The 11,360-nt window shown below is 37.0% G+C and overlaps 1 protein-coding gene and 1 long non-coding RNA gene across 2 annotated transcripts in view; one reads left to right on the top strand and one right to left on the bottom strand.

Annotated features, from left to right (window-relative positions):
* Positions 1 to 11,074, top strand: part of LOC109533936 (calpain-D) — a 13,541-nt gene extending 2,467 nt beyond the window's left edge. Inside the window, exons 3-15 of the mRNA XM_019899450.2 lie at positions 3,575 to 3,824; positions 3,881 to 4,064; positions 4,120 to 4,329; positions 5,528 to 5,985; positions 6,047 to 6,239; positions 6,698 to 6,897; positions 6,960 to 7,162; positions 7,214 to 7,413; positions 7,465 to 7,640; positions 7,701 to 7,981; positions 8,861 to 9,090; positions 9,147 to 9,447; positions 9,509 to 11,074. Of these exons, the coding sequence (XP_019755009.2) occupies positions 3,575 to 3,824; positions 3,881 to 4,064; positions 4,120 to 4,329; positions 5,528 to 5,985; positions 6,047 to 6,239; positions 6,698 to 6,897; positions 6,960 to 7,162; positions 7,214 to 7,413; positions 7,465 to 7,640; positions 7,701 to 7,981; positions 8,861 to 9,090; positions 9,147 to 9,447; positions 9,509 to 9,682 (3,060 nt within the window). The 3' untranslated portion in view covers positions 9,683 to 11,074. The remainder of the gene's footprint in view (positions 1 to 3,574; positions 3,825 to 3,880; positions 4,065 to 4,119; positions 4,330 to 5,527; positions 5,986 to 6,046; positions 6,240 to 6,697; positions 6,898 to 6,959; positions 7,163 to 7,213; positions 7,414 to 7,464; positions 7,641 to 7,700; positions 7,982 to 8,860; positions 9,091 to 9,146; positions 9,448 to 9,508) is intronic.
* On the bottom strand, positions 7 to 635 carry LOC125502467. The gene is made up of 3 exons (XR_007280221.1): positions 341 to 635; positions 185 to 277; positions 7 to 122 (listed from the first exon to the last, which is right to left on the bottom strand). It is a non-coding gene; the product is annotated as an uncharacterized LOC125502467 (long non-coding RNA).
* Positions 11,075 to 11,360: the final 286 nt, after the last annotated feature.

Raw genomic sequence — 11,360 nt, 5'->3', positions numbered from 1 at the left:
AATAGAAGAATAATTAGGTTCAGACAACCTTACTTGTCTCTTATGCGAACATTTTTCGTGTGTGGTTTTCTCACGTGATCCCTAGCATCTTCAATGCTTCAAGTCCAGAACAGCGACATTACCTGTAGTATAGAACACGAAATAATAAACTAATCAAATGTATTTAATTTAAACACCGACATACCTTTACATTTTTGTCGTATCTTATGCGAACATTTTTCGTGTGTGGTTTTCTCACGTGATCCCCAATGCTTCAAGTCCAGAACAGCGATATCACCTGTATGTTTAGAACAAGAAATAATAAAATAATAAAATGTATTTAATTTAAACACCAACATACCTTTACATGTTTGCGGGGTTTTAAGCCATAATTATACCGTAATTACCGTCTTGAAGGCACATCATAACACTGAGGCACAAGCACGGTTTTCATATTTTGACTCATATTTATTTTATCGCATCGATTAATATGGATTTTTAATATTCTCAAGTTTTCGAAAAACACGTGATGCACGTAACCAGAGATAAACATAGATAAAGACAAGCAGCAGTTGTCTTCTGTCTCCAATATCAATCATGGAAAAGTGCTGAATTGTTGAAGCAGCACTTGAATTTTCAACGCTCATTGTTTCACTTGTATTTATATGCTTATAAAAGTACGCTTTTGAAAAATTACAAATGTTAAAATGTGAGCATTTCAAAAATGGCATTGATATCAAATTTTAAATATGAAGTTGATGCCTTTTATTTTTGGATTTTCTTATTTATTAGGTATAACTTATATATAGGTATAGGATTCGTGTTATGTTTTTCATTCGAATAAAAAATGTTGTTCGATACGAGGACGAAAAACGACACTTTTCGCCCTTGTATCGAAAATTACTAATATCTGATCAAAACCGAAAAAATCCAAATTAGTATTGCCTGTCCTCAATATAACATGTACAGGGTGGGCCACTAAGAGAGGTGGTCGGCCATATCTCACAAACTATTAGTCGTATCGATTTCAAGTAAAAAAATATTTAACAAAAGTGGCTCAGGCAAATGACCGGAGATAACTTTCGAGTTTGCAAAATGGCCGCTAGAGGGCAAACTTGCAATAGTAAATTTTAAATTTTTAGGATTTTTAGCAGTTTAGGACAGGCTAAGGTAGGTTGCAAATACTTTTATTCTATTCTTTATTAATAATTCTATTCTTGACAAACTTTCAGTTATTGCTTCTGGGAGTATTAGTGTTCTAGCTAGTCAAATAAAGTGGTGGAGGAAGGTCAAAGAACGGTTCAAAAAGTTATTAATAGCTCCGTATTGGCTTAACCAAATTCAACGCTGAAATTGCAATTGTATAGCTCTTGATTTACATTAACACCTTGATTTAACCCACACCTTGACACCCCTAACTTTTCCGATTTTCTTAAATTTTTTAAATGGAATGACATAATTTTTTAGCTGCTTAGAAAGGGTATAAAAAATGAAGCAAAATAATGAAATCCACACACCGATATATGTGTTGTAACCGAAGATATAAGCAATATGACAATAACAATGATGGGTTGTTAACACAACAATCGGTCCTAAGAAGAACCGATTGTTTTATTTAACGCATTATTCTTTGGATGAAATGCACCCTTGGCAACTGCTGCTTAGATGCTCAAAACGTTTTCCGTCATTTTGAATGCATTGCTCAAGCCTGTCTCTCGCAGATAAAACAGCACTCTGCTTCTGCGACAGGAATGTGATGAATTGCGCCCTTAATTTCGGTTATTAGGTCTTGTTTGGAAGTTGGTCTAGTTTGGAAAACAATCTCTTTTACTCTCCCCCACAAGTAAAAGTCCATACACGTAAGATCGGGTGACCTAGCTGGCCACGGGAATAAACTGCCTCGTCCTATCCATCTATCACGACTAGCGTTGTCTAAAAATCGACGGACATTTGCCGAGAAATGAGCCGGACACCCATCTTGTTGAAGAAACACTGCATAAATGTTTTTAATTCGTTGTCACGGTTAATATGTCTTTTCCTAGAAAAATCAGCTATTTTTGGATTTAAACAATATCTTATCCATTAATGGTGGTGCCGATTTCACTCCATCAATCATGCAAAGGTGAAAAGCCAAGCTATAATGTAAATATTCCAATACCTTGTAGAAGATATTCCGAATGCAGAAAAACGTTTAAACAACAAGCTATCCTTATGTAACATTTTTTGAGAAAAACTTATTTCAAAGTAATCCACCATTCCATACCACTTTTTGGTAAACTGATACATTCCTTCCAACAGCTTTGGTTTATCGCAAATTCGTTCGAAAACACTGTTTTTTTTTTAAGAATAACCGCTCTCTCAACGCAAATGTTGAGTGTTTTCCATCAGAAACGCAACGTTTTCATGTTGCTAAAATAAATTGTTTTAGTTTGAAATAGCGCAGCTAAATACAAATAAGCTATTGGACTATAAAAGTCCAATTTCAAAAGCTTTCAATTTATGGAAAAATATGCATATTTTGTTGTAAAATCCCCTTCTTACACATTCACCCTTAATCTTAGCCCACAGGGTGTTGAGATGTTATTTTCATAGACTTGGCTGAAGACTGAATTGTCTAGTCTGGATAGTATTTAGTAAAAAGAAGTTTTTTAGAATTTTTAAATGCACGTTTGATACTTTTTCGATTCTAGAAAAGATGCAAGAGCTAGATAGGCTGAATCAAATCATTACTAAACGAATTTTCGACATTGTTTTATTATTGAAATTATTAAATCTGTAATTTTTGGAAAGGCTAAAGGTATTTTCCCCGTCCCGACAAAAATCCTCCATCAAAAGTTCTAATAAAAAAATTAAATTAAAATTAAAACATTTATTAGAATTTAGTATTTTATTGCATGATTTTTCTTTTAATAGAACAGTTTCTCTTCCTCATTCCTCAATACATGCATGTTGCACACGTGCCGGCTTCCTGCATATAACTCAACTCTAATTGGAGTAATCCGCAAATTATCCGACATTTATGTCTCAATTACGTTTGTTGTTTCTCTGGCTTTTAATTGCTGTGTGAGTGTTTGAAAACATTTCAGATTGCTTTTTCGAGGATTATGGATACTGTCTCATTAGGCAAATTTCAAAATTAAAGATTGAGGCTACTTACCTTTCATGTGTAGGAACCAACCTGAAATAAAAAAAAACATAGTTAATCGTAAATAATTAATTAATATAATTGAAAATGATTCAAGTATAAATGTTTTGAAAATTTTCGGCTACTAAAACTCAACTGTAACGAACAAAATTACGAAAATGTATCAAAGTGCTAGAGCAACACACGCAAATCCAATTCGCAGTCAGCGAATTGATCATTAGAAGAATATGCCATTAACCCCCTAATATGGACTGAGATTAATCCATTCGTTGGCTTATTTGTATCTGAGGATAACGGTCATCTTTAGGTTAATAGGCAATTAAGTTCAATTATGTGACTTGGAGGCCAATCTTGAACACTTACGCAAGTAGTCTGCTTTTTTCCTGTAATGTTGTCGGTGTTAAGAAACAAGCCGATTTTTAAACACCTTAAATGTTCGTCGTTTTGCAGGTGGATAATTGGGCGGATAATCAGGCACTTCGGAACCCCACGCAAAAACCTCCGTATCGAAGATCGTTTTCAGAGTTACCGCATTCGCCCAGCCTACTACCGAACCGTAATCGACGTAGTTTGGATAGCGAAGTTTTCCAGATAAATTTTCCCAAGTCCAGTAACTCGATGACGGACATTCAGTCCACTCAGCTGCAGTATTCACATTTATTTGGAGAGCTAAACAGAGATCTGAATGTACCAGCTAAAGGTATCAAAAATAACAATAACAAAACTCAAGTTCTAACTGTAAAATTGCTTCTGCAGGTAAAAACCTCAATCGAAGCACCAGTGATATTCACGAAGGAAGCATAGACAACACCTTATATACGTACATTGGAATGACCGAACCAGAAAGGGAAAAGGCCCATTTCTATGAGAATCAAAGCATCATCAGTGCCCAGAGAAACATGAGCAACTTTGATATTCAGCAGCAGCAGCATGAGCGAGTGTACGATTGCTCGATGATACAAGTCGCATGTGTTAAACATTTAAATCTTTTTTAGTATGTCTTTGCTACAGAAAAACAGTCCCTTATCGACGATGTGGACAGTTAATGAAAGACGATGGACCTGCAGACAATGTTCGTTTGCCTACAATGATATCAACGGAGATAAATGTGATATTTGCAAAAGCTTAAGAACGCCCCCTTCGTTGAATCAACCATCGACAATAACCGTTACTGAAGACCGAACCAGCACATCTTCTAGTGGCTTGTGAGTATTTGAACCGTGGCACGCTGATCTAAAGTGTTATTTATTATGTGGAAACAACGTTAATTTCAATTTTAATTTTCTCGTTATTCTATACATTACAATAACTGAAAAATTCTAATAACCATACTCTAAAATAGGTTCTCATTGACGGGGGAACTCTGAAGGCGTTTTCTTCGCAATATGTTCTAAATATTATTAGCAAGAATTATGAAATTAGGCATTTGGAATAATTAGAATGCTTAAAGTGCTGCGTATCAAATTACCCAAGTTGCAAAAAAATTATTGAGTGCGCTCTAACTACTTAAGGCTTAATTACGTACATATTTTAATTAATATGCGATAAGATTGCAGAATGGAGAAATATTTGCTAGCATCGATATTACTCTGTTAATTCTGATTTATTTTCCTGACTGCGTGTACTCTAATCTAAAGACAAATTTAAGGTTTCAAGAATGCAAAGACCTAAAAGAACGTTGATTTTTACCAATCATGAGTTTGTGTAAATTTTAAATCTGATGATGGCGCTGTTGTCTCGCCGAAACGTAATGAAATAAACCATGTTTAAAAATTTTTACTTCACACTTTGACTGAGACCCAGGAATGATAAGAATATCATACTCTGTTAATATAATTTTAAGCAGCTCTGGTTTTCACTGATTTTTTATTTGGTTCACTGGTAATTTGGTATCAATTAATAACAGCATAATTTAACTGTGAGTGTTTTATTTTATTGCTTTTTTGTGATTGCGCTTCGAATTTGGGTCACCCTGTTGGGCCTCAAATATTTCCGATAAAACTGTAATCTGCCAGAATTTAGATAACATACTTGTATATGCTCTGATTCAATCTATCTTAGTTATTTCAAGGGCTCCGATAAGTACAGAAGAGCGCCACTAAACGCTGCAATGACTTTTTACATGTAAGTTTGCCATTTGGATCGATATGTGTCCAACAGGTAGACTAAAATATTCAGTGGCTATAAATATCATATAATAGGGACTATTTTTAGAGCATTAAAATTGCGTTTCATTTTATTAATTTTCGGAAGGGATATTTTATTATTCCATGTTTTCTTGCTTGAGTTGCTTTGACGTCAATTTAATTTGCACCGCGCGTTGTCGTCGATTCCGGCAGGCTCTCTTTGGTTACCGTTGCCAGCTAAACTCTTCAGTTCGAATATACATTTTTTTATTTTTAGACCATCTTCATGGGTTCATGCCTGCGAAGTTCCCGTTCCCATTGCCACTCTAGATCAAGGATTAGAGGATGATTTCCAGATGCTTCCAGGCATCGATTCGACAGATGAGCAGCAATGGACATGCAAGAAGTGCACTTTAGTGAACAACGGCGTTGCGTTGATATGTGAGGCTTGTTGCGGCTCTAAGTTGAAATCTTTAGCCGTTAGTCACGACATGACATTGAAAAAGGGCGAGTTTTGGATCTGTTCAAAGTGCACTTTGAAAAATTCCCTGTCGTCGGTGGCATGCAAAGTGTGCAAGACTGAAAAATTGAGCCTGGAGGCGAGAGGACAAGCGCGAAGTCCTTCGCCTTTGCACCATTCTCGAAAACCGAAAAATGGTCGTGCAGGTGGTGATAAGAAAATACCCGAACCTACCGTTAAGAACCGAATCAATCTGAGAACGGATGTGGATTTATGTGAGTGATTTTGAAGAGTTGAATTTTCTACTATATGGGCAAATTTCTTGATGTGTTTCAGCTTGTGTGCCCAACACTTCGAAACAAATCCAAGCTTGGACCTGCACAATATGCACCTTTGAAAACACCAAATCTCAATTTATCTGTGATATGTGCCAGAAACTGAGGGCCACTCTACATTCTGGCCCACCCGAAGATCCGCCTCGACTTACACAAGAGGAGCTTAGCAATAAACATTGGAACTATATTGTAAGGTACGATTTCTAGAATTCAATTTTCCATCTTTCCCGCAAATCTGTAATCGTATATTACATAATAATAGTTATAACGAGCGCTTTAGGTGCGAATGCAAAAGTTGTCTCAAGTACGTAATTGCGTTATAACTCGAATTATGTACCATACTTTACCTACGACCGCATTAATTACATTTTTACATAAATAAATATCTGTTGCTTCAAGTATTAAAAGCTCAAGTAACTATAGATAAACACAGAAAGTGAGGTTGAAATGTCATGAAATCGGTTAGGGTGGGTGGCGTTGTTGGTAGTGGCTTCTGCTCTTTGTATATTTGGGGGTGTTACAATTTCAATTTCCCTGTCGTTTTACATTTTCTAAAGCGGTATTTAGTAACAGTTGAGGTTCAATTTACTTTGGTGGTAGGTAGTGTGTTTTCTCTCTTTGGTAAAAATAAATAAACGTTCTCAACCCATAGATATTGCAAATTAAAGAAGCAAAGCTACATTGACGACGATTTCTCGCCAATGCAAACTAGTCTATATTACAATCCCAACGAAAATAAGGATGCATTTACAATTAAATGGAGACGACTAAAAGACATAGTAGTGGAAGAAAAGGAACGGGACCTCCCCTGGGCCGTCTTCAGAATGCCTCAACCATCAGACATTTCTCAAGGTAATTCAATGCCCAATGAGAAACCCGTTGTGTGGTTAAACAGAGCATCTGTGTGCTTTTAGGGGTTCTAGGAAATTGTTGGTTATTGAGTGCCTTAGCTGTTCTATCAGAGCGAGAGGAACTGTTGCGCGCCATTCTCATAACTCGAACGCACTGCCCGCAAGGCGCGTATCAAGTGAGACTGTGCAAAGATGGAGTGTGGACCACTGTGTTAGTCGATGATTTTTTTCCCTGCGATAAAAAAGGCCATCTACTCTACTCCCAGGTATGTGCCAAATCGCATGCGGTTTAAGGAGTATTGACTGGGGCTTTTTAGGCCAAAAGAAAACAGCTTTGGGTACCGTTGATTGAAAAAGCCGTGGCCAAAATCCACGGATGTTATGAAGCTTTAGTATCGGGTCGCTCTTTGGAGGGATTGGCAACCCTGACGGGCGCGCCTTGCGAATCTATACCCTTGCAAATATCGTCGTTTCCGTCAAACGAGGAGGAATTGGATATTGACCTCATATGGGCCCAGTAAGCAGCTCATATTCATAGTTTTTGCGATGCTATTTGCTTGGTTAATAGGTTATTGTCTTCTCGCCAAGCCATGTTCCTAATGGGAGCGTCTTGCGGTGGTGGCAATATGAAAGTGGACGAAGTAGAGTACAATTCAATGGGCTTAAGGCCTCGACACGCCTATTCTCTGTTGGACGTTCGAGACCTCGAAGGACACAGACTGATGAAGCTGCGAAACCCCTGGGGTAATCACTATTCAGTCTGTTAGAAAAACTTATCGGCTAAAACTGTAAAAAATATTCTAGGCCATTTTGTTTGGAAAGGTGACTGGTGCGATAATTCCACATTGTGGACAATGAATTTACGCAGCGAATTAATGCCCGAAGGACCACAAGACGGCACTTTTTGGATTTCTTTCAACGATATGCTAAAGTACTTTGACTGCATCGATATTTGCAAGGTGCGCTTCGGATGGAACGAAATACGTCTAACCGGGATTCTACCGCCGCTGGCCAGCCAGGATCATCTTTCTTGTATTTTGTTAACCGTACTGGAACCAACTGAAGTGGATTTCACGCTGTTTCAGGTCAGTAGTTTTGTGCTGTTTATTTTCATTATATTCAGGATATTGTTAATATCGTTGTTACAAGATTCACATGATTGAGATTGTCCAATGATTATACCATTCTAACGGCTGTTTTTTTGAGAACCTTGGCATTGTTTCAAGGGCGAATCCAGGGGATGGTCATGGGGTCATGACCCCCCCCCTTGTACTGGGTGTATGTCGACTAACAATGATTCTTCTAATTTCATAAATAATAAAAGACTGAATTTCTACTACATTACCATACCCCTGACTTTAAAACTGGATCCACCGCTGCTTAATGTATGATATGGAATTTTTTTGGTTCGAATCCACTCGAATTTCCGCACTCATGGTTCTCACTGAATCGACTGTTCAATTCCTTATCCAACGATGCCAAAACCAATTATGTGGCTCAAATGGTTCTTGAGAAACTTCGAAAAAAGCAGCGTCATGTTTGAGTCGATTTTGCAACTCAGAAAAAATCACGCAAACGTAAAATTTCCTGAAATCAAGACTTTTGAGAAAACTGCCAACATTTCCTTACCGATGGTACACTTTCTAAGAAGGCCATTTATTTCTCTCTGGAATAATGTAAAAATGAGCGTTCTTGCTCATTTTGCTTCCGAGAAACGAGAAACACGGGACGGAAAACCCGAAATTTTGGCATAATTTTGCACCTAAATGTCTGATATTCAAATTTCACTTTCTGGATCAAAACTACTCGAATTTCCTCACTCATGGTGTTAAGACTGAATCAAAGGGTTCCTGAAAAACTTGTATGTATGCAACTCTTTATATAGTTTTACTTGCTTACCAGTTTCATTCATTTTGTAGTCATATTTCTTCGTATCAAATCTTATTTGAATAATTTGTTTGCAGAAAGGACAAAGAAAATCGGAAAAATCCCAACGATCTCAACTGGATTTGTGCGTTGTGCTGTTCAAGGCCCGACAAGGCACCACGATCGGTAACTTAGTGGAGCACAGTAAGCGGCAGGTGAGAGGTTTTGTGGGTTGTTGTAAAATGTTGGAGCCAGGCGAATACATAGTAGTGCCTTTGGCTTTCAATCATTGGCATACTGGGCTGGATGAGATTTGCGCCTATCCAAAGTAAGTAGAGTATCTATTCTAATATCTGATCGGTCCCATTCAATGCATATTTGTAGGTATGTATTGGGAATTCATAGTTCGAAGAAGCTGCTGGCCGAACACATCAAGCCTCCAAGCTACATTTTAGCCGATTCGATCATATCGCTAACTTTAGCTAGAGGTCAGCGCCATGAAGGTAGAGAAGGGATGACGGCTTATTACTTGACGAAGGGTTGGGCAGGGTTGGTGGTTATGGTAGAAAACCGACATGAAAACAAGTGGATTCATGTTAAATGCGACTGTCAAGAGAGCTATAATGTGGTGTCCACCAGAGGAACGTTGAAAACGGTGGATTCAGTGCCTCCTCTTACTAGACAGGTAGGTTTATCGGCGTAAGCTCAAAAAGCTCTCAAATTAACCAACTTTTGTGGCACTGCAGGTGATTATCGTGTTAACCCAGCTTGAGGGCAGTGGAGGATTTTCAATAGCCCACAGATTGACGCATAGATTGGCAAACTCTCATACGCTCTATGATTGGGGCCCAACTGGGGCCTGTCATGTGCCGGAACTGGATCACCAAACATGCGGTTTACATTCCCCTCGACTCTTTTAGGTATGTCTGACTCTAAGATATTTTTATTATTTGCTTCCGGCATAAATTCATTTGTGGGCAAATTTTCATGATTAATTGTCTGATTTAGTCGCATAAACGTGTTGTGGTGTTGAGCGCCTTAAAAGACGTGTATCATAGAGAAAGAACTGATTAGGCTTTGTTAAGATATAAGTACATTTTTTTCCTACTTATGTTTAAGTTTAACGTTTTATTAGTGAAATTGCACAACAATCTTTCTGGGCTGATTAGGATTTGAATGCCCACCCGATGGGCGGCTATTTATTTTACTTCTATCTAGTGCATTTTTTTCTAAATAGAAAATCGCACAAATGAGAAATTAAAAGTAGAGTAATTTTGTTAAAAGGTGAAAGTGAAAATTACTTTTAAGTTAAGTTTAAGGGTTGGTAATTATTTTGATTTTGCGGCAACATTTTTGTGTGCATATAGAGATTGCTGTATTCTTTGAAAGTCTCTACGAATATTTTTATAAAAAACAACTAATACTCGGACTAAGTACGTCGGTTTAGTGAGTTTCAAGCTTTTAAGGAGATCCAGTGAGAATTTAAAAAAATGTATTTTTTCCCTTCATGTGCTATTACTTCTTGCTATTAAAAAGCAGCTTGGCTATATCAGCTAGTTCTAACTAGCCCAATTTCCCGAATTTAGCCCACTGTGTACTCCTTCAAAAGCAAATTCAGTATCATCCAACACGCTATTTATTTTTATAACATGCCATATGTAATGAAAACCGGTCTAAGATCAACATGTAAGTTATTTTAATGCGCATATATTTAAATTTCATCAGTTTGATCGAATTCAAAAGATATTGGAATTGATGCGCTAATTCTCGTTTGCTAATTCGTAGAAAGTTTTTTGTTTTAATTTTGCGTGCCTGAGAGGGGACGGAAGAAAATGTCAACTTTTCGCGCGTAGCATTATAGAGAAATACAATCAAATCCTCCATAAATTGATGCTCGTCAGGCCAAAATTAAAACCAATACATAAATAATAAGCTGTACATTAAAAATATGCTTTTATTTTAGTTTTAGAGATTTGGTTTTCTTCATTTAATTTCTAAGGTAGTAAAACTTCTTTGGCCATCGTGACATATGTTGTTATATCTGTGATGTTTAATTTATAGGTAGAAAAGACAATTTTGTTTGCTTGCGGAAGCTGCTTTTGCCAAATTCGAAAGTGTACATTTAATTCAGTTTCAGTTTTTGAAACAACTTCTATTTTTAATTGTTCTGGGCAAAGAGGCTTCTGTCAAGACTGAATTTTTACGTTATGTGAAGTGTTCATTGTTCTAAATAGTGTTTTCTAATAGCTGTAAGTGTTTCAGGATTTAAGTTTGTGTACTATGGCTGTAAAAAATATAAAGCTTTTAATAGCTCTCATTGTTTTAATATGAAGCCTGCATTTGCTAAGAAACTTCAAACTATTAATTGCGCACTGTATCAGAATAATATGTTTCGAGTCGCCTGTGCTTAGAAGGTCCAAAACCTTGTCCTTGTACAGCAATTAGCAAAACGATACTTATCTCTGAATTAATAAGCAATCTGCAGGTCTAATTATGCCCAGGACATAGTATTCGCGCCTCTTACTTTTGCCTTTATACCGCGATAGAAAATTAAACTACTTAAAATAATCAATTTCAGTTGTGGTTTTATGACTATTA

The sequence above is a fragment of the Dendroctonus ponderosae genome, unplaced genomic scaffold (genome assembly GCF_020466585.1).
Source record: "Dendroctonus ponderosae isolate FM_Combo_2020 unplaced genomic scaffold, Dpon_F_20191213v2 Dpon_F_20191213_1, whole genome shotgun sequence".
Taxonomy (NCBI): Eukaryota; Metazoa; Arthropoda; class Insecta; order Coleoptera; family Curculionidae; genus Dendroctonus; species Dendroctonus ponderosae.
Note: the sequence above shows the minus strand (reverse complement) of the source record. Positions and strands in the feature narration are given on the sequence as shown.